The sequence below is a fragment of the Rhinopithecus bieti genome, unplaced genomic scaffold (assembly GCF_001698545.2).
Source record: "Rhinopithecus bieti isolate Rb0 unplaced genomic scaffold, ASM169854v2 scaffold_24469, whole genome shotgun sequence".
In the NCBI taxonomy this organism is placed as follows: domain Eukaryota; kingdom Metazoa; phylum Chordata; class Mammalia; order Primates; family Cercopithecidae; genus Rhinopithecus; species Rhinopithecus bieti.
In genome coordinates, this window is record NW_016811248.1 from 688,024 (window position 1) to 710,552 (window position 22,529).

At 50.6% G+C, this 22,529-nt stretch overlaps 2 protein-coding genes across 10 annotated transcripts in view; one reads left to right on the top strand and one right to left on the bottom strand.

Annotated features, from left to right (window-relative positions):
• TRMT44 (tRNA methyltransferase 44 homolog) overlaps positions 1-7,436 on the bottom strand; it is a 42,318-nt gene extending 34,882 nt beyond the window's left edge. For all 5 annotated transcript variants that reach the window (XR_001889516.1, XR_001889517.1, XR_001889518.1 and 2 more), the window contains exons 1-3: positions 6,776-7,436; positions 3,582-3,696; positions 64-283 (exon numbers count right to left, since the gene is read on the bottom strand). Coding sequence is in view for 1 of the 5 variants with exons in the window: in XM_017893610.1 (XP_017749099.1) it covers positions 64-283; positions 3,582-3,696; positions 6,776-7,394 (954 nt within the window). In the remaining 4 variants the exon portion in view is untranslated. The remainder of the gene's footprint in view (positions 1-63; positions 284-3,581; positions 3,697-6,775) is intronic.
• A 48-nt stretch (positions 7,437-7,484) lies between these two features.
• Positions 7,485-22,529, top strand: part of ACOX3 (acyl-CoA oxidase 3, pristanoyl) — a 53,091-nt gene continuing 38,046 nt past the window's right edge. For 2 of the 5 annotated variants that reach the window (XM_017893605.1, XM_017893609.1), the window contains exons 1-5: positions 13,345-13,491; positions 18,220-18,377; positions 18,757-18,990; positions 19,796-19,870; positions 20,341-20,430. In XM_017893605.1, the coding sequence (XP_017749094.1) occupies positions 18,234-18,377; positions 18,757-18,990; positions 19,796-19,870; positions 20,341-20,430 (543 nt within the window). In that variant the 5' untranslated portion in view covers positions 13,345-13,491; positions 18,220-18,233. Of the gene's footprint in view, positions 8,195-13,325; positions 13,504-18,219; positions 18,378-18,756; positions 18,991-19,795; positions 19,871-20,340; positions 20,431-22,529 lie in introns of those variants that run through there. The other 3 variants (XM_017893608.1, XM_017893606.1, XM_017893607.1) reach the window with 3 other exon arrangements.

The following is a 22,529-nucleotide window of genomic DNA, read 5'->3' on the forward strand; positions in this document are numbered from 1 at the left end:
AAAAAAAAAAAAAACCAAAACCATGAAGGGGGAAAAATCACAGATACTCTCCACCAAAATTACCTTAACCATTTCCTTATACTTCTCTTTAAGTTCCTGGTAAGCCTTGCTGTACTTCATAATAGAGATGAGGGAAAGGGTGCTTTTAAAGTCACTCTTCTTGTTCTCTACAGACCACTTGGCCAACTTGGCCAGCAACTCTTCTCCAAGCCATGTGGGTTTGGGATACACAATTCCATCTGAATGCCATCTTTCTGGACAGAAAATTAAAACAGATATGAACCTTTAAAAATAAGAGAAATATGAATGAGCACAGATATGTTTAATTCTTATTTTAAAATTATCTATTTATTTACCTAATGAAGAGAACAGAAGCTAAGACATCTATAATTATATTACCAAAAACATAAAAGGAACTAGAACTAGTTACAGAACTTTCATCTAATAGAGAAAACACGTAAAAGCACAGAGAATCCCTCTTTTCTTGCAAACTTTGTTAAGAACATACTTACACACCCGTAAAGCCCCTGAGGCAGCCGAATAAAGGACTCTCTCCTGCTGCTTCATGCACGAGGACCAGAGTCTAAGCGTCCGAGGATTTTCCTAACATTTCTACTCTTTACGCATTTTCACACGTGCAACTCAAATGAGTATACTGGCTCACTGAATGCTACTTGCTAGAAAGTGAAGTGCCCAGCCACAGGCCGCTGTGCATTTTGCTGGCTTATTTTGTCTTTCGCATGTCTTCTGCCATCAGAAGGTCACGAGGGCAGGGCTTCTGTCTGTCTTGCTCACTGCTCCGCCCTCAGGTCCCAGCAGTGCTGACACACGGGAGACACTGTTCATGGATGCATTCAATACATGAGTAAAAGCTCACAATCCTTGGGAGGGCTGGCGGGACAGACAGGAACCCAGATAACAATACACTGCCCAAGGGCTGCATTTGGGGCAGCATAAGGAAGGGGAAGGCATTAAGTTTGCTGGGCAGATGAGAGAAAGCTACCATAAAAGCGCCATTCAATGGACATTCCTGAGAACAAGTAGATCCCAGCCACTGGGTGAGCAGGGAGGAGCCGGAGGGCCTAACAGGAGCGCTGAGGGCACAGCAGCAGCATGGCCCTGGTGCAGGGACAATGGCCAGTGTTCCGTCTGGTGAGCGCTGTGGTGTCCAGGTTTTCTGCCGCCATGGTGCATCAGAGGGACACAAGTCACTTCCAGAAGATTCTCCAGAGAGTGAACCCCAGAGTGGGTCTGAACCTTTCCCCTGGCCCAATTCCTTCCTCGGGACTGTGAGGTCTGTCCTGCTCAGTCAGAAGCGTTCCTGCTGGGCCCGACACTAATTTTGGTGGCCCCTGCGCGCTGCAGACAGATTCTGCCCAAGGGGCACTCCTCGCTCTTCCCTGGGCCTCGTGCTCTTCCCCAGGGTCCCCCAGAGGTCCACGTGGCCTCCTCCTTCATCCGCCTCTCTTCCACGTCCCTTCTCAGAGGCCTTCCCATATGCCTTGGCCACACGCTGCCATCTCTAACGAGGGGACACAGTCCTGCTCGGTTGTTTTCCTCCCTGCACCACGTGGTACAGCAGCAGATATTCTCCACTGCCCCGGGAGACTCGCTTCCCGCTGGGTGCCCAGCCCCAGCACGTGCTGGGCATGTAACAAATGTTGCTGAAAACGCATCGAGCTGCGAGGAAGCATGCACATCGGCAGTGGAGCCCCTCATTTGTGTTCAACTCAGAAGGCAATACAGCTGGCCCCTCAAGTGTGACCTGTTCCCAGAGACTGCGAGGAACAGTTGCCTGGTGAGGCTACGACTGGAAATCCCTGGGAAGGCAGGGGCAGCAGCCATGTCCTCGGTAGCTCATCAAAGAGCAGTGAAGGTCACTCCAATGCAGCAGGCACATGCCGAGCACCTCCTGCAACCCCGCCCTGCGCTGGGTGCCCACTGCACCCAAGAGACGCACCACCTTCGGGCTAACAGGCACACAGCTCAGCATCGCCGAGCACGGAGGTGCCTGGCACAGGTAAGCCTGGCTTCTCCTAGTGTCTACTGTCCCTCCCCACTCTCCAACAAGGGCATGCTGGCAGGAAGGGACCTCAGGGCAGGATCCCCTGACAACTAGGGGCAACCTCTGGATGGTTCTCAAAGGGCTTCATGCTACAGGACCTGAGCGCCCTTTTCAAACGCGAAGGCTGCAATGGGTCCATGTGAGGCCCAGCCCTGCCACCTCCTCAGAGGCTCAGGAATGATTAAACCCATTTCAAGGTGAGCAGACTGAGGGCCAGGAGGTAGAGCACATACCCAAGACCACACTGCTAGTGGGAAGCCCACGCTCTTCTCACCACACCCCTCTTCCTTCTAGGAAGCCTCAGGCAAACTCATTCCAGTTACTCAGACGTTATCCCCAAGACTGTTTCAGAAAGTACAGGTTGGATGTCGCACTCAGGAAAGTATCAGTTGATGAGTAATGAATGAATTCACCCCTCCTCTGACTTTTTTGTTCTAAAAATACCAAACGATCAAGGCCAGGCGAGGTGGTTCACGCCTGTAATCCCAGCACTTTGGGAAGCTGAGGCGGGTGGATCACGAGGTCAGGAGATCGAGACCATTTCCTGGCTAACACGGTGAAACCCCATCTCTACTAAAAATATAAAAATTAGCTGGGCATGGTGGCAGGCACTTGTAGTCCCAGCTACTCGGTGGGCTGAGGCAAGAGAATGGCGTGAACCCGGGAGGCGGAGGTTGCAGTGAGCCGAGATCGCACCACTGCACTATAGCCTGAGCGACAGAGCAAGACTCCATCTCAAAACAAAACAAAAAACACTATGAATTAAATTTCATACTTTCTGTACAGGCCCAAATACTACATGGAATTAAGGGTGCTTATTAAACTGTTGCTTTATAGTAAGTATCACTGAATACTTACTACAAAAGGAAGCATCAACTATTCCCCATTACAAAGTCATAAAAAATAACAAAACAGGCTGGGCATGGTGGCTCATGCCTGTAATCCCAGCACTTTGGGAGGCCAAGGCAGGTGGATCACCTGAGGTCAGGAGTTTGAAACCAGCCTGGCCAACATGGCGAAACCCCCTCTCTACTGAAAATATAAAAATTAGCTGGGTGTGGTGGCGGGTGCCTGTAGTCCCAGCTACTCGGGAGACTGAGGCACAAGAATCACTTGAATGCAGGAGGTAGAGGTTGCAGTGCAACGACATGGCACCAGTGCACACCAGCCCGGGCAACAGTGTAAGACTGTCTCAATAATAACAATAATAACAACAATAACAATAAAGGAATTTGAGTGTATTTGACTTCAGAGCTAACACTGAGGGTTGCTGAACATCACAGCCACAGGGAAGGTGGAGATCAGAGACCCCAGCCAGGCTGTGACCACCCAGACTCGAGGCACCAAGAGTAAGAGCAACATGGCATGGGCACACGAGCTAGCAACTGCATTCCTACAAACCATAACCATCTCAGAGACAGGACCTTAAGCTCTCTGGCAACCCAGAATCCTTTGGCTACCTAAAGAAATCCTCAATGGAAACCATAAAACTAGGAATCCACTGTCCAGCTCTTACCATTCTTCTTTGCTATGACTGAGCTGAATTTGATATACATTGCTCATCTTAACCTTTAACTTCCCCTCATGGTCTTCTTCCAAAGGCAAAAATGTTACAGTTCCATTGAGGACATCTGGAAAGAAAAAGAGAAGAAGGACAAATTACAACTGCCTAGCTACCGTCTCATGAGAAGCAGTATTAAAAATAGGGATGAGTCAGGCACGATGCTCTCAATCCCCCAGCACTCTATCCACAGTGGCACTCCAGGAGAGGAACTTTTGCCTTTCATTCACTGCTACAGCCCAGAGCCTAGAATGTGCCAGGCACACGGCAGCCATTCTCAGCAGGTATCTGTTGAGGGACGCATGAGCCAGGACCTGAGGGAAGAGCCAGCCAACGTGGACTCTGTTGGAACTTGAGAGCTACAATCAGAGAAAACAGGGGACCTCTGCCCTAGCTGAATGTCTGCCACAGCCTGACCATGATCTTTGAGTGTGAGCAAGGCACAGAACACTGCTCAGCCATCAGAGGCCAGTTCAGGAAAGTGGACATCAGTCCAGGCCCTCCTAACAACGGCTTTATGTTGTGTGGAGCCCTCGCTGCATGGAGGGACTCCGCAGTCACCTTCCCATTAAAATATAAGCAGAGTGGCATATTCCTTAGCTAAACTTACAGCATTCTGTCAGTTTGTGTGGATACTTAAGGTTTGGTGGTATAAAGTTTTATCTCTAAAATCAATCGTGTTTACCTTTGATATTTAAAAAAAAATGGCAAACTCTCAGTTAAAGAGGAATATACACTTCAAAGGCCAAGTATGCACAACTGCGGTTCACCTTCCACAGCAAATGAAAGAACAAGGCCTGCCAAAGGGAAGCAGAGGCTGAAGGGGCTGAGTAGATTCAGACGGAAAGCAAGCAGTGTGGGGCCGAGAAAACTCCGACAGTCAGAGTCTACTGCTATGCAATCCAGGGTGGCCAGGGAAGTCCTCCCTAATAAAGTGACATTTGAGCAGAGAGCCGAAGGAGGTCAGGGAGTGTGCCATGGGGCACCTAGAGGAAGAGTGTTTCAGACACAGGAGCAGCAACTGCAAAGGCCCTGGAGCAGGCGTGTGCTCAGGTGCATGGGGAATGGAGGTGAGCGGTGTGGACAAGGTGACAAGTGGTGGCAGGTGAAATCAAAGGGTAACAGGGCCCACCCAGGTGACACAGGGCCTTGCAGTTCACAGAACCACAGTTTTTACTGTGAATGAGACCAGAGAGAAGAGGACTGACACAATGCATCATTCTTTCCATGAATTATCTCATTTAAAAACTGCAAGAGGACTAGGCGTGATGGACCATGCCTGTTGTCTCAGCACTTTGGAAGGCCAAGGTGGGAGGCTCACTTGAAACCAGGGGTTAGAGACCAGACTAAGAAACATAATAAGACCCTATTTATACAAAAAATAAATAAAGTAAAATAAAACTCACATCTTTATCATCCAGTATTATTTTCCCCATCCTCTGCATCAGGGTTTCTCAGCCTCAGCGTCACTGGCATTTGTGGCTGGATAACTCCTTCTTGTTGGGAGTTGTGCTGTGCGCTGTAGGATGTTTACCAGAAGCCCTGGCTCTACCCACTAGAAGCCAGCAGCATCCCCTCCCTCCCTACCCAGTGTGGCAACCCCAAATCTGCTGTCACTGTTGTCACTACACAATGACAAATTTCAATTTTTTAAATGTTTAAATTTTTCATTTCTGTGGGTACATAGCAGGTATATATACGTATATTTATGGGGTACATGAGATGTTTTGATCCAGGCCTGCAATGTGAACTAATCACATCATGGAGAATAGGGCCTCCATCCCCTCAAACATTTATCCTCTGTGTTACAAACAATCCAATTACACTCTTCGTTATTTAAAAATGTACAATCATGGCCGGGCGCGGTGGTTCATGCCTGTAACCCCACTTTGGGAGGCCAAGACGGGCGGATCACGTGAGGTGAGGAGTTCAAGACCAGCCTGGCCACAGGTTCCTTCCCAGAACCTCCAAATAAGAGCCCAGCCAGCAGGCTGTTTGATTTTGGCCTTGTGAGAGAGACCCAGAGTGGAGAAACCAGCAGAGCCAACAGGGATTCCTGACCTACAAAACTGAATCAATTTTTTGTACTGACCAATAAATTGGCAGTAATTTGTTACAGTGGCAATAGGAAACACACACTGCTGAATAAAGTTTGAGGTAAGAGTGGCTGAGGCTAACTGTCAAGGTCACGGGCAGTAAACACAAATGCGAGAGATTTAACAAACGCTGAGGACTAGTGGGTTCCCATCCATCCAGTAATTATGCTCTTTCTCAGTTTCTTGTCTCAGCATAAATAGCTCCCTTTATGTTGGGGAAAAGGCTTTTGGGGCGCCTGTATAAATTGGCCATAAAAATATGGGACAATAAGTTGTGGAAAGCCACAGGAGGCCTCTGAGGAGGAAAGCCTTCTGATTGCCACGATGTTCCCATGCTCCGAGCGAGACCTACTGTCTTACCTATAAACGCCGTGTTCAAGGAGAAAGACACTCATTTGAAGCACTGAAATGCGGCCAGACATGCAGGCTCCTAGTTAACCCCGCTCCCACTAGTTACTCTCCGATAAGTTAAAGATATGCTGTATGAGCACAAAGGAGATTCATTTAAACCGCCACTACTATGACACACTGCCTCCTTTTCACCGTTTCGCCCTGAACGTCCGCTTCTTAGATCTAAGTGATTGTACTCAATAAATAGTGTGGAGACCAGAACTCTGGGTCCTTTGCAGCCTCCATTTTGCAATTGGCCCTCTGGCCCCCACTCTTTATGCACTCTTAACCTGTCTCGTCTCATTCCTTCGTCGCCACCGGACTTTGGGTACCCTACAGATGGTGTTGAGGCTGGTCCCCAACACTTTTACACCTACAGTTTTACCTGCTAAACTCCTAGTTATCACGCAATATCCAGTTAGTCCTTCACTGTCTCTTTGAAGCCTTCCAGACACCAACCCAACCAATTATCCCATCTTCTGAACTAAGGACACACATTTCTACGCGCCCACTCAAAAAACTATCAAACATCTAACAACCTCCCTAGGGCATCGCAGAACAACTGGCAGAACAAGTACCCTTAGGACCTTTCCATTGACCTGAAGTTCTGTGAATGCTTTTTTTTTATCTAATCGTATCCGTCTACTACCAAAACACTCTTACCTTGCACGACTATTTCCCTCCTGGGAGCTGTAAGGAGGCAATGTGGGCTAGTTTTCGGGATGACGGTTCTGAGAACCACGTCGAGCTCACGCTGCGCCTCTGGCTGCGATCCCGCCCCGGGGCAGGTGAGGAAGGCCAGCATCTCCGAATTGCCACAGGCGAGACTTCGGGAGAAATCGTCCCAGAGCGAATCCAGATCTGCGGCGGGGAAGTCGCCCTCGTCTCCTTCAGCAAGGCCGGGGTGCCCGGAGTCCCTCAGGGGCGCCAAGGCAGCTTCCCTCTGTGCCTCCTCTTGCTGGCACTGGCCCTGGGCCTCCTCAAGTTCGCAACATGCCATGCCCCGCTTGGGTCCTGATCGCAGCGTGGGACCCGTGCCCCCTCCGGGGGAACCCTGGCCGGGAACCGGACCCCGCTCCTTCTGCTCCGAGCCTGCGCTCGTCCCTGGGCCGCGGGCCTCGGCGCAGGGCAGGGCAGCGCTCCAGCGGGCCTCCAGGCGGGCGCCGCAAAGCCGTTTGTTGGCCACCTGCGGCCTCTCCAGCCACACCTCCACCGCAGCCCAGAAGCCCCGTGGGAGCAGCGCGCCTGGGTCGCTGATGCCTGCTCGGCCCACCTCAGCCATGGCAGCCGGCAGGTTTGTAGAGCCCTGGAAGCGGCGCGCCGAGATGACGCAGCCCGGTGGCGCGGCCCGTTGACGTCATGGAGGCGGGGTGCTGGGGCCTGAAATGAGAATGGCACGGATGGAGCTCATTTCCTGTGGACTGTGGAGTGTGTGGATGAGGAATTTGACCTTTGTTTTATTCCCTGGGGGATCCATCCAAGGGGTATTGCTGCCTGATAGTAACATGATCTGAGCTGAGTTTTGAGAGAATTCTGGAAGTGGTATAGCTACAGAATCAAACATCAGCGAGCCAGCGGGTCTGGAACGCATTGTTCTCAGTACTGATTATGGATAAAAGTCAGGGAGCCTAAGTTTGTGAACGTTGAAGATGAGTCCTCTTATGAAAGCTCACTTTTCTCCACTTGGTTTGCTTTTAGTGTGAGCGTTACAGTCAGTGCCTTCCTAAGTCTGAGCGCAGCCATGGCTGTTTCATAAGAATGATGTAACGTTGTCCCATGAGGGATGAAGGTCATCTGTCACCTACTGTAGCAGGAGAAGCAGCAGACAAAACTCCTCAGCCACCAGATTAAAGAAGAAAGAGGTTTATTCGGCCGGGAGCGTCGGCAGACTTGCGACTTAAGAGCCAAGCTCCCCAAAAAAGAAATTCTTGGCCTTTTTTAAAGGCTTACAACTTTAAGGGGTCCACGTGAAAGGGTCGTGATAAATCAAGCAAGCGTGGGAAACATGACTGGGGGCTACATGCATCAGCTAACAACAGAAAGTTTTGCAGTGCTTTTTCATACAATGTCTGGAATTTACAGGTAACACAAGTAGTTTAGGTCAGGGGTTGATGTTATTATTATTATTATTATTATTATTATTATTATTATTATTAACTTCTAGGGCCGGGTGGTGGTGCCAAGGTTGTCTGGCTATTTATCTTACTTTTGTTTCTTTCTAACTTTTTGCTTTCTCTCTTTCCTCCTGTCTTGTGAACTAGGCAAGGTGTGAGGGGAGGAGGGCAGCAGGAGTAGTAGAGGTCTCCTTCCTTACTATGCGTCCCCAGGAGGAACAAAGAAGGTTGGATACTGCCAATTTAGTCCAACATCATCAGCAGCTGGTCTGCAGAATCTCTAGCGAAATCCAAAAACCTCTAATATTCTTAATTATTTTTGTACATTAATCCCTCCAATGGGATTTTGCCATTCCCTAAAGGATCTCTGTCGGAGTCAGGTAAATGAAAAAATAATTCAAATCATGTGTTTTATTAGAGAGAAAAGCACAGACCAAATGTCGGTAGAATTAAGTAAAAGGCAAATGAGATATATCCTTGCAGACACACCTGCTCACCCTAGCCCATTCAGTGTTTGATCACATACAGTAATTGATTTTTATGCTGTTTTAGTTTTCCAGGGCTTCCATAACAAATTACCATAAGTTTGGTGGCTTAAAACAACACTCATTTATTCTCTCATAGTTCTAAAGGTTCTGAGAATCCATTCGTCTCTCCTAGTTTGCGGTGGTTGCCAGCAGTCATTGGCATTCCTTGACCTATGCCTCCAGTGCTTCAATCTCTGCCTCCGTGGTTACGTGGTGTTCTTGTTTCTCCGAATCTCTTTTCTTCTTCTAATAAGGGCAACGTTCATATTGGATTAGGGCCAACCCTAATCCAGTAGGACCTCATAGTGAATGATTGCCGAATGAAACAGTGACGGAGATGAGGGAGTGTGTCAGGAGAATGGTGCAGACGGCAGAACTATCTCGACTGTTTCCCTGTGGGGAAGCAGGCCCCAGCCAGAGGCTGCTGAGTATAGGGAGCAGGGAGAAAGCTGGAGATACCCAGGCTTAGGTCAAGGACCCACTGCCTGGTGCTGGAAATAGTGTCTACATAGCACTGTCCTATAGGACTTTCTGTGATAATGGCAATGTTCTATGTCTGCACTGTCCAATAAAGTAGTTACTTTTGGCTACTGACCCGCACTTGAGTGCAGCTAGTGCAACTAGGCAACTGATTAAATTAGATTTATGGGAAATTGAATTTATTTAACTAATGCACATTTAAATAGCCACATGAGGCTAGGGGCTACTGTTGAACAATACAGCACTAGAGACATTCACATGGGACCCCTAAAGCCTCTCCATTCTGAGTCGTCAGCATCTAAGTGCTGGAAGCTGACTGGAACTCGAGAAGCAGCAGTGAAGGCTCCAGCTGGAAGGCCCTGGCTGCTCTGAACACCCTGAATGGCAGCCCTGGTGTGCTGATCAGAATGACGGCTCCAGTCACTTCACAGCAGCCCCCATTACCTTCCAGGGCCTCAGCCAGAAACTCACCTGATGCCAAGACCTTAAGAGCATAGAAACCCTTTAAATTGAATATGTTGGGTTTGTAATTTAAAAAACTTCCGGCCAGGCATGGTGGCTCACACCTGTAATCCCAGCACTTTGGGAGGCCGAGGTGGCTGGATCACGAGGTCAGGAGATCAAGACTATCCTGGCTAACACGGTGAAACGCCATCTGTACTAAAAATACAAAAAATTAGCCAGGCGTGGTGGTGGATGCCTGCCGTCTCAGCTACTCGGGAGGCTGAGGCAGGAGAATGGGGTGGATCCGGGAGGTGGAACTTGCTGTGAGCCAAGATGGCACCACTGCACTCTAGTCTGGGCAACAGAGCAAGACTCCATCTCAAAAAACAAAAAATTTCATTGGCTCATACTGGTAACATTTGCCATAGGGACAGCCATTTGTATGTGCATCTTATACAAAACCGCATTTATGTTCCACAACTCTTTCCCAACACCATTCTCAGCTGCCTACCACTTAATGTGGTGTGACTAGGGGAAGTGAGGTGGCTACTGGGTGGTGGTGACCGTAGCCGAGCTTTTCTCGGCCATTTCTTGGTGTCATTTCTTGGTGTGACGGGTGACGGGTCATTTCTTGGTGTCGAATCATCACAACCCATTCCCTTCCCAAGGACCTGGTGACTTCTTCCAGCCACTCTTTTGGGAATGTGGAACCAGCCAGGGAGGTGGTGGTGGGAAAGACAGAAGGGATAAAGGCAGACAAATGACCAGAGGGTGGGAGGCAACTTTAGTTTTAACAATGTGTGCAAATAACCACAATGGCCAATGACAGTCAATAGCACCAAGGTCTAAAACTGAGCAGGGAATGGGTGTGCCGAAGGGAGCAGAGTGGGACAGAAGTCAAGATGAACAAGAGAGGGGGTGGGTGGGGCCCTTTGGCAGTTCTCCCATGGGTCACTGTCCCCTGAGTTACTGATGACACTCATCCCACCCCTACTGTTCACACCAGGGGTCCACGTGCAGCTCCTGGCCGTTTCACCCAGAAATAGCTAACAAACATGTATAAAGAAAGGCAAATTCCCCTGTTTTTTTCCCCAAAGTTGCTCCCTTGGTGCCAGTCCCAGTGGCTTCTCCATCCACCCAGGTCCCAGCAATACAACTGAGCATTGCATGACCCCTTCCTCTCTTCCTACCTCCCCACTACCCTGACTCACAGAGAGGCCCGTGTTCCCTGTCAGATGCAGGTCAGCAGTGTCCTCAGGCCCAGGAGAGGAGCACGGTGGATGGAGAGTGCTACAGGGTGAGCAGGCAAACACCAGAAGGTGGCCCCAAGGTGAAGCCATGGTCGAAGCTGAGAACTACAGTCTTGCCTGCAGACGCCAATCTGGGAAACTAAATGGAGAGAGTGAAGAGTGCTACAGGCCAGCCCTGACAAGCCAGAGGGTAGAGGCAGACAAGTGTGAGAAGAGGAGGGTGAAAAGGGAGAAGCAGAGAAGGGAGGGGAGCCTGAGGACCTGACCAAGGCTGGAAACCTGTGCTTTGTTTTCTCCATGTCATTTGTGATGATGCCCTAACTTAAATAGAACCAATAATAAAAAGTCACTCCGCTCCCTCTCCAGCCTCCGGCTCCACCAATATGGCCTTATCTCAGGCCCTTGTCTCTTACCTGTACTGGCTACCAGATGCCCTGAGCTCTTCCCCTTTAGCCTGCCTTCCAGTATCTACCTAGAAATGGCTTCCCTCTCCCTCTCACTCCTGCAGTGGACCCAAATCGTTTCCCAGTGGGAAGATATTTTTATTTTTTGAGATGGAGTTTCACTCTTGTCTCCCAGGCTGGAGTACAATGGTGCTATCTTGGCTCACTGTAACCTCCACCTCCTGGGTTCAAGCGATTCTCCTGCCTCAGCCTCCCAAGTAGCTGGGATTACAGGTGCCTGCCATCATGCCCAGCTAATTTTGTGTTTTAGTAGAGATAGGGTTTCACCATGTTGGCCAGGCTGGTCTCAAACTCCTGACCTCAAGTGATCTGCCCACCTCGGCCTCCCAAAGTGCTAGGATTATAGGTGTGAGCCACCACATCCAGCCGGAAGATGTTTTTCTAATGTCAGTAACACATGTGAACTCAATTTATTAGTAGTTGTAATTTTGGCAGAAATTGTGACCTAAAGGAGGTGTGAGTTCTGCAATAAATGGTTATTTTATTATTCTCAACAGTATCTCCAAACATTTGAAAAACAGTGGCGTGTATTTTTATTAGACCATGATGGCTTTGTCTTCAGGCAATCCTGGTTGCTCCTGAGGATTCAGGGACCTTTGCAACAACACAACAGAGCCCTGGCTGGGAAGGCTGGTCTGGATTAAGGATCACTTCTGACTGCTTAGCAGGGTACCTGCCAGGCCTGAAATGATCGTTCAGTCCCTTCCTCCTGCTTCTGCAATCGGATGCTCCCACTGATACCCATAATTATAGGTCTGCTTTAAATAAGAGTAATAACTGTGAAGAAAAATGTTGTCATGGAATCAAGGAGAAGGTATTTCAGAGTAGAACAGAAGTAGACAGAATTTCCAAACATGAGCTGAGTATCCCCACCCAGATGTCCTACCAACATCTTAAACTTGACACACATTTAAAATTGTACTTATCTTTCTCCTCCCCATAACTGAGCTGCACTGCCCATCTTTTAGTTCCCTGTAAATGCAAACCTTTGGATTTATTTTTCCTTGTTGTGCTTTTTTCACGTTGTGTGTGTGTGTGTGTGTTGTTTTGTTTTGTTTTAAACACAGAGTTTCACTATGTTGCCCAGGCTAGACTCAAACTCCTGGGCTCAAGTGATTCTGCCGCCTCAGCCTCACGAGTAGTTGGGACTGCAGATGAGAGAACCATGGCGCACAGCGCCTGGCTCTTCCTTCTTCTTAAATGGCGAATTACTAAGTCTAGTTGATTCTGTCTCTGTAAATTTCATAAGAGATGTGTGTGTGTCTTAGTTTGGATCTCCCCAAACAGACCTTGAGACAAGGATTTGGGTGCAGGTAATTGAATATGGAGCTGATCTCGGAGTGCACGAGTGAGGAAGTGGAAAGTGTGAGACAAAGAAAAACAAGTAAAGGGTGGGTGACTGAGCTGGTTGCTGCTCTGGTCAACGAGTGCCCACTTCCACTAGTGGCTCTCTGAGGTACTCTGTAGAACCGCGGTTCTCAAACTTCAGCAAGCCCGTGGGCATGCCGGATCTTGCTGTTGCCAAGGCTGGTCTCAAACTCCTGGCCTCAAGCGATCCTCCCGCTTCGGCCTCCAAAAGCGCTGGGATTACAGGTGTGAGCCATCACGTAGTGCCTGTTGATTAATTTGAAAATGCCCGGCCCCAGACTGGGGGTCCTGATCCAGTAGCCTTGAAGTGGGCCCCAGGAAGGGTCGGGGTGTGAACTGCATCTCAGAACTACTGCGCTCCGAGAGGTCAGCGACTCGCCAGAGTCGGTCAGCCAGGGCTTGCCTAAAGGCGGAGAAGCCGAGTGCCCGGGAGCGCCTGGGCGAAGCTTCCTGGTTCCCGGCCCTGCCCGGGTGGCAGCGGCATCCACGTTTCCCGGGCGACGAAGGTGGCGCGGCACGATGACGTCAGGGCGCCCGCGTCTCCCCCCCCCCCGGCCCCGCCCATGGGACGGACGGTGGCCGAGAGGCATTGCGGGAGAGCAGTGGGGCCAGGCCGGAGACAGCAGCGCTGCGCAGGCAGCTACTCCTCATCCTGCCGGGTTGGTCGCGAGCCGACAGGCATCCCCTGAGCGCCTGCTGCGTGAGTTGGACCGTGCTAAGCAGCGGGGACCGGTGAGCCCGAAGGTGGAGGCTGCGTTAGCCCCCGGGGCGCGGTCGCGGCGGGGCGGGAGAGGGGGCACTGCACATGCCAGGCCCGGGGGCGTGGGAGCTGTGCGGATTGGCGGGTGGCGGGGCCAGGATTACACAGAGCAGGGGCCGGGAGTGCAGGTGGCCCACGTGCTGGGCGTTCAGAGGGCTTTGCACCTTGAACTGGGCAGCTGTTCACGAAAGGGAGAGTGATCAGCACCGCAGAGAGAAGACTGGTGGAGGCTGTTGCCAGAATAGTGATCTTGAAGCCCCCACTTCTGTGCCAGAAGGTGCTCCGAGCCTCTCATGTGAATGACAGCAGCCTAGATGGTAGACCCTGGGCATTAGGCAGGCGTCACTGTATTTGGAATGCAGCAGCCCAGACAGTAGACCCTGGGCACTAGCCAGACCTCACCGTATTTGGAATGCAGCAGCCCACACAGTAGACCCTGTCTAGACGCTGGGCACTATCCAGGCATTGTTATTGGTGGGTCTTTGCTCCCAGAGCTCCCAAGGTGGTGGCGGGCGGCTCCCAAGATGGCGGCAAGCCTCTTGCTCTCTGATTTGGGGTTCTTGGCCTCAGGGATTCCAAGGAATGGAACCTTGGGCCGTGCAGTGAGTGTTATAACTCTATGAGAAGCTGTGGGTCACGGAAGAGAACCATGGAACCCAGTGACTAGTGTTCAGCTCGATTAGGAGGAACCCAGGCACTTAGCCACACAGGAACAGTGGCGAGCCTCTAGCCTGGGAGCGGTAATGGGTGCCTCGCTGGATCAGAAGCGCAGCGAACACCCTGCTGGATCCCGAGGGGTGGAAGTCAGCGGAGGGTCTGCCACAGCCGCGATCAGCAGTGGTGGATGGCAAGCGAGAGCTCAGCTCAAGCCGGAACAAACACGGACCAGAAGAGTGTGCAAGATTTAATAGAGTGAAAACAGAGCTCCCCGTACAATGGGAGGGGACCCAAAGGGGGTTGCCTGATTCGTCCTGAATGCCTGGGTTTATATCCTGATCATTGTCCCTCCCCCTATGCTCTCAGGTGATAGATGATCAGATTATTTCTTTACCTCCTGTTGTTAGCCTCACTGGTATTTTAGTGAGCTCTCTTTACTACCTGATTGGTTGGGTGTGAGCTGAGTTACAAGCCCCATGTTTAAAGCTGAGTGTGGTCACCTTCCCCAGCTAGGCTTAGGAATTCTTAGTTGGCCTAGGAAATCCAGCTAGTCTTGTCTCTTAGTCCCCCTCTCAACAGGAAAACCCAAGTGCTGTTAGGGAGGTTGGGTGATGACCGCTCTAACTGCTTCCTGTTGAATTGAGGCGTAGTAGGGGTTGTGCCGTTGAGATATCCTCAGGAGGGGTGCCTTCGATGTCATCAACATCGAAGCGTGGGCTAGCAGGCCGGTCCGTGGGTCTGTTGTAGATCTTAGTCATGGACTGCATCTGGGGCTCCATTTGAAGAACCATTTGTAGTTTTACAGCTTTGATTTCTGGAAGAGACAAACTTAACAAGGAGGTTAAAGATACAGGGATTGAAATGTATGGCCTGAAGTGCAGGGGCATATAGGTGTGGGCGCTGAAAGTGGGGTTTCCTTTAGAAAAACTCCTATATGATGGGGCGTCAGTGTTTCTGGGAAGCCACATTCTCCATAGAAACTCTTGGTAAGGGGAGCTGGTAGTACAGTGGCATGGCCCTGAATGGTCAAGCATATCTGGCGCTCTGTGAGGGTGATGGCATGGGCTAGCGATTGCCCCGGGCACCCTCAGTCCTGCTGCTGGATCATCTGGTTAGTGACTTCTGACTGAGAGGACCTTTGTCCCTTGGGGCAGTGGGTTTTCCAGTGATTTCCTTGACATAAGGGGCATGGATGAGGGGGCGGCTTATTTCTATTCAGACAGTCTTTCTTAAAGTGTCCTTGTAGACCGCACTGCAAGCAAACCCTATTAGGCATTCGATTTGCCCAGCCTTTCCCTTTTCCAGAGCCTCCAAAGTAAGATGCTCTCCTCCCTCAATTTCTACCCAGCTTACCTCCCCCACTGCAATACAATCTCCAAGTCTTGGCTCCAGAGTCAGGGCCTCAGAACTGATGACCCAGTACTTTAACAACAGGAACTATGTCTACGACAACACAATAGATCAGGATGAAAGCAGTTGAGTAAATTAAAGGGAGGTGCATATTCCTATAGTAGCAAATGGAGGCAACGAGCAAACGTCCGCTAGCCTGAGGGCCCATTTGTCCTGTTCCGCCTGCACCTCCTGATCTCTTGTAAAAAAAACCGAGGTTGCCAAGTTCAGCAGGGTTTGCCTGCTCCTCCTGATCTCTATTTTAAAAAACACCGAGGTTGCCAAGTTCAATAGGGTTTGTATGTTTTACTCTGGGCCTAAGATGGAGTTTTGAAGTTTTTTTCCTAATGTCTGCATTACACTGTTTAACTGACAACAAAGTGGTATTGGAGTGTTACAGGGTCACGGAGAAGATCTTCAATTATCAATTATAGATTTTAAATTTACCCTGGCTTTTAAAGGAATGGGGTGCACTGTTTTTTTTTCTTAACTACTTGTATATCTCTCTCTTCCTTTCTCTATTTTACTTTTCGTGTCTCTCTTTCTCTCTCAGACTTTCTGCCCTTCTCTCTTCCCCCTCTGTCTCTTTCTCTCTCTTCTCTCTCTCTATTTCTCTTTCCCTCTCTTTTTCTCTCTTGGTAGATGGATTTTGGGAACACAGCAGAAGTACATTTGCTCGTTGCCCCATTTGCCACTATAGGAACATGTGCCTCCCCCCCCTTTTTTTTTTAATGTAAGTTCTAGGGTACATGTGCACAACGTGCAGGTTTGTTACATATGTATACATGTGCCATGTTGGTGTGCTGCACCCATTAACTCGTCATTAAATTAGGTATATCTCCTAATGCTATCCCTCCCCCCTCCCTACTCCCCGTGCCTCCCTTCATCCTGATCTATTGTGTTGTTGTAGACATAGTTCCAGTTGTTAAAGTACTGGGTCATCAGTTCTAAGGCCCTGGCCAAGGAGCTAAGGCTTGGAGATTGTATTGCGGTGGGGGAGGTAAGCTGGGTAGAAATTGGGGGAGGAGAGCATCTTACACAATGGGAGAGCAGTCCTCCTAGCCATTTACAAACTTGGGGCCCTGGCAACAGTGGTAGGTCCCACATAACATCCCATGTCGAGAGCTGTATACCTAAATCGGGAGGGACACCAGGGACAAGACTCCCTGGGTTCATACCCTAGGTGCCTAAGGACATAGCTTAGAGCTTCCTTAGATCCCTTTGGAGATACGACTTGCTTTAATACTTGGGAGAGGAAGTGAAAGTCTGAAGCATTAGTACCTAGGAGAGATCAGAGGAAGTAGATTCAGAGGTAAGGAGAATTTTGGGGGCTACACTTTCAAGAAAGTCGTGGTTGAGACCCAGGAGGTATGGGTCAGAAGGAGAGATAGGGTGCACGCATAGATAGGGTGCGCGCATGGATAGGGTGCACGCGTGGATAGGGTGCGCGCATAGATAGGGTGCGCGCATGGATAGGGTGCACGCGTGGATAGGGTGCGCGCATAGATAGGGTGCACGCATGGGTGACTGTTGCGTAGAGACTTCTGGCTGTGCCATGATCTGAACCTGCCAATGCCGGGAGTTTGGGATGACAGCTTTCTGCCTCTAGTCAGCCCATGGCTTCCCCAAGAAAACCGAAAGTGGAAGCTGGTTCCAGCAGACCAATGCTCAACCCAGAAGGGTTGGGGGTTAGAAAGCGTTTTCCCAGAAAGCCTCACACCTGAGTCTTAAGTCCGGCAGCCACGCTGATCGTTTTTAACTGGCCGGCCGGTGCCCAGTGCTTTCCTCCGATTCTAAGGAAGGATAGGACAGAAGAGCAAGCCAGACTCAGGCTCCAGCACCGCAGGCTGTTTCAGCTCAAAGGACTCAAAAGTTCCTCTTTCCTCTAGGCCTTAAAGAGTGAAGGTGGGGGGCCCACGCGCAGGACTCAGCCAGACCTGGGTTCGCTAGTCATTCCCTTCAATACCTTCATCAGCCAAGCCACTTGGAAAAGGACCCAGTCTATCCAGAAAATTCCAGAATGGATATTTGGTCAAGAGAGCTGAGTTTGGGAGGCCTGCTGTGTTAGTGGGAAGCCAGGTGTCTATATGTCGAGGGGAAATCAGTGCAGAAGCCTATGATCAGAAGTTCTGTGGCAGAGGTCCTGTGTCCAGGTGGACCGGCGGCGGTGGGTGGGGACGTGAGGTACCATCGTGTGTGACCAGAGTGGACCAGCTGGCACTGGCTGGATTCCAGAGGGAATGCTTCCTGACCCTGGGTTTAGTGAGCCTTGGGGATGGGTCTGGATGTCCAGGGTGCTCCCAAGAGGGCATGGTGCTCTCAGGCAAGGCTGTGCAACAGAAAGCAAGGCCTCCGACGAACCCTCTGCACTCTGTGCTGCACTCTGCACTATGTGCCTGGTGATCCCCAGGCTGTGCCTGGCTCTCTTCTGTGTCCTTGGCATCTGTGTTCAGGAGTGGACGAGGGAATTCTTCTCTCCTTTTCTTTTGGGAAAATGATGTTAGCCATTCACAGGGTGACTCTCTTTTGCTGTCCTTTTGGATTTCGAGTTTGCTTTTTTCTGATTTGTAAGGTGTTGCGGGCTTTCCTGTTGGTGGGGGTGGTTTGAACCCATAGATGGGAGCGCATGGATTCAGGCTGCATGTTTTGTGCAGGCTTTCATCACACGATGGTACCCCCTGTAGAAGGAGGTGACGCAGCTCTGCTCCCAGAATTTCCCAGGGGACCCCTGGACGCCTACCGAGCAAGAGCGTCCTTCAGCTGGAAGGAGCTGGCGCTGTTCACGGAAGGGGAGGACATGCTCCGCTTTAAGGTGAGGTGTGTGGTTGTGTGCAGCTTGTCTTTTTTCCCAGTGGGGTCTTAATTCATTAGCACAATGGAATTTCTGGCTCTTATAGCTTCTCCTCTGCTGGGTGAGGCTCATCCCAGGCAGCACAGCCTCTCTCCTTTCTGCACCCCAGGAGAGGCCTCAGGGAATTGATGAGGAGTCTGGAAATGAACATGGATTGTTGATGTTTCTTAAGCCTCCAGCCCTCTAGTCCGTTGGGAATGATAGTCATATCTCTGTCTGGCTGTCTCTTAAGTCAGACAGCGTCCCATGAAGCCTGTGACCTGGAGGTAAACTATATAAGGGCACATGGAGAGTTCGTCTTTTACTCCAGATAAACCTTCCCCATCTCCTGCATTTCCAGAAAACCATCTTCTCAGCTCTCGAGAAGGACCCTCTTTTCGCCCGTTCCCCTGGAGCCGATCTGTCCTTGGAGAAGTATCGTGAGCTGAACTTCCTTCGATGCAAGCGGATCTTCGAGTATGACTTCCTCAGTGTCGAAGACATGTTCAAGAGCCCTCTGAAGGTCCCCGCCTTGATTCAGTGCCTGGGAATGTATGACTCTTCTCTGGCTGTCAAGTACCTCCTCCATAGCTTGGTGAGCGTGCGGCCTGGGGAGAAGGACACGGCTTTCGCACTGCTGCGCTGAGCCTTGAGGGATGCCTGTCCCAGGGCCAACCAGGAGGCAGAGAAGCTCCAGTTTTTCCAGCTATATTTGCAAATTTTAAAATTATCTTTTTTAATGTTTTAAAAAAAATTCAGTCCCCTTTTCATTCTTTTATTTTCAAGCCCATCCACCATCATGTATTTGCAAATTTACACACGTAAGTCCTTGAGTAAAATACAATGTGGTGAAGCTTCAAGTCCCATCAGAAGAGGAGCTGGTGGGACCTTTTTTTTTTTTTTGCCTCATACAAAAAAAGAGACAAATAATAAAAAGAAAAAAAAAAGAAGGCCAAAGTAAGAAACCTGTGTTTTCCTTCCTTTGTAACATACCAGCAGAGCTGAGCTTGGGCAAAATGGCTTTGCCCTTAGCCTTGCCTGCAATGTTTGATGGGCTGGTGGCCTCTGCGCTCCACACACCCTCCTGTTCTGTCTCCCTGCTGTCCTCAGACCCCCAGGACTCCTCGTAGGCATCTTAACTCCCAAGTGATTCTATGTGCCTTACACAAGCTGCTTGGCACAGGGGGACCCGGGCCGCTGTGTGTCTGGAGACCCTGGCCTGGGGCATCTGGGCTGCTGGCTGACCTCTCGGAGCTTCGTTCTCCACCTTGGGGAAAGTGCACTGTGGCAGGGAACCAGGGTGGGCGTGGTGGCGGCGTGCCGTCGTCTGTTGTGATGTCCCGGAAGAGCCGTACTCTTCTTACCTGCTCCCTGTTGATAGGACGATGTTATACTTTCAGGTTTTTGGATCAGCAGTTTACAGTTCTGGTTCTGAAAGACATCTCACATATATTCCAAAGATCTTCAGTATGGAGGTAAGTTCTGGTTCACGGTGAATTGTGAGCCTAGTTCTCTTGCTTGATCTTTGTAGAGATTTGTGAAAAGGGACGATTGTAGAAGGGGGTGCCTAGGGGGCTCATGTTCTTCTTGTTCCCTAGTGTTCTCAGGCTTCTCACCCATTAGCTAGCACTGTTCTTCAGCAAACACAGGCACATTGACTTCCTAGCACCAGGTGAATTGTCGCTGAGGCCTCCCACTGTCTTCTCCTGACAAGCAGTTTCTGCCAGCTTGCTGACTTGGAGCAGCTGCGGTCAGTTTGGTTTAGGCCGCTGTGGTTGCCAGCCAAGCATGGCAGCACGACTCAGTCAAGTCACTAGTTGGGTAGATGGAAATTTGGGGCTTTGATATGTGGTTTCATCTTTAAAGGAAAGATGGCAGCAGATGCCTTCTGGGCGTGTGCACAAAGAACTTTTCTTGCTTTCCATCCTTTTGTGCTTTGACTTAGATTTTTGGATGTTTTGCTCTGACCGAATTAAGCCACGGGAGTAATACCAAGGCCATTCGTACAACTGCCCAGTACGATCCTGCCACTAAGGTAGGTGTTACCTTCCGCCAGCTCCCTGGGTTTGGAGTGTATGAGATGTCATGAGTGCAAATGTGGTTGCCAGGAATAAGAAAAAAAATTAAAGCAGGAGGCCTGTCCACATACACATATGTAGAAATACACACTGAGATTCATCACACTGAAAAGTGGGGCTCGGGAGACCAGGCGTTGGGAGACAAAGCCTGTGCCCACCACGAGCTTTATGGGGAATTGATCGTGGTTTGGATTTGTGTGTAATTTGAGTGCAGTGAAGAAGCCCTCATTCTGTAAAATTTATTGCCTTGTTTACCTGGCTGCCTATTCATAGTGGATTCATAAACTGTTCACATGGCCCGTGGTTCTACGGTGGACCCCGTGGATACAACGTGCTCCCTGCCCTCTGCCCTTTGTGGTTGTCCCTCTGCGAACAGCCTGCCTTGTCCATTTCTGCCACCGCAGTCTGATTCCTCGGGCCCTTGCCATCCTCTTGACCTCTCTGGTACCTGCATCGAGTCCGCTGCCTGGGAGCTTCTGGTGTGGTGGAGGGAGATGGGCCACAGATGGATGCCCTGGGGCTGTCAGTGCTGAGGAGGGGCGCAGGGGAGGGAGATGGGCTACAGATGGATGCCCTGGGGCTGCCAGTGTTGTGGAGGGACGCAAGCCTGGGACGGAGGATGGGGAGGGTCCCCACCCACCCCGCTGTGTTCCCCTGGCCCTGCCTCCCTGCCGCCACGTCACTCTCTTAGGCCTCCACTTGTCCCTGAGGCCCAGGTCTCCCTGCCAGTCTTTCCTCACCCACCTTCCACCCTCTCCCATTGGCAGTGGTCAGGGAGGACTGTTGTGTGGCAGGAAGTGAAGCTCTGCACCTGCAGATATGCTCAACAGTCATCCATCCATCCATTCTTTCATCCATCCATTCTTTCTTCCATCCATTCATTCTTCCATCCATCCATTCATTCTTCCATCCATTCTCTCATCCATCCATTCATTCTTCCATCTGTCCATTCATTCTTCCATCCATCCATTCATTCTTTCATCCATCCATTCATTCTTCCATCCATTCATTGTCATCCATCCATTCATTCTTCCATCCATCCATTCATTCTCTCATCCATCCATTCATTCTTCCATCCATCCATTCATTCCACAGCATGGGCTGTGTGGACTCTGCCTGGGGTACTGCATGGAAGAGCCCAGTAATGAACCCAAGTGGACCCCCGGCCCAGCAGGGATAAGAGGTGGTCCTCTCACAGGGTGCCCCTGCTCTGGGCCCTTGGGAGTGGGGCCAAGGCTCCTGCTCAGAGTGGGGCTGGGAGTAAAGTAGGGCATGAGGCTCTCTTGGGAACTTTCTTTTAAGCCACAAGATATCTTTATCTGAACCCAGGTCTTTCTCGCCCTATGGCTCCTTCTCCTCCTGCTGCCCTCTGCCTGTGGCCTGCAGTGCCAGGAGGTAGGGCCCTTTCTGACAGTCAGATGGATGACAGCACCCAGGTACCCTTGGGGTGGGGCATCAGAGGACCAGTTCCCATTTCCACCTCCTTCTTGGCATTTGATCCCTAAGCGGAGGTCAGAGTGTGGCATCAGATCCGTAGAGTTGGGGTGCCTGGGATCCAGGCCGGGCTGCTGGCTGAGCATTTATTTGGACAACAGGCATTGCTGGGTACCTGCTGTGTGTGAGGCACAGCTTTCTGAGACTGGGCAGGAAGCGGTGAGCACAGCAGACAGGTCTCTGCTGTCCTGAAGTTGTGGGCCGGGGGGAGACACAGACACCAACAGGGAGAAGTGAGGTGTGCCAGGTGCCATGGAGGCCCTCCAGAGAGCAAAGCTGGTATGCCGGGGCACAGGGAGGCAGCCAGACAGCTGAGACGGTGGGAAAGATCTGTGTGGAGGAGTGCAGGCCCCGAGGAGCCGGCTCGGGCTGGTGTTGCAGTGCACACCTGCACTGCAGAGAATGAGTGACGGGTGGAGGTGCCAGAACTGCCACGTGCTAAAGAGCGAGTGAGGAGAGCCTGGCTGAGACCGGGAGCCCTCCTCCCTCTGGCAGGCGAAGAGCTGGTGGTCCCCTGAGAGAACAGAACAGAAGGCATGGCTGGCAGCCACCCCACCTCCTA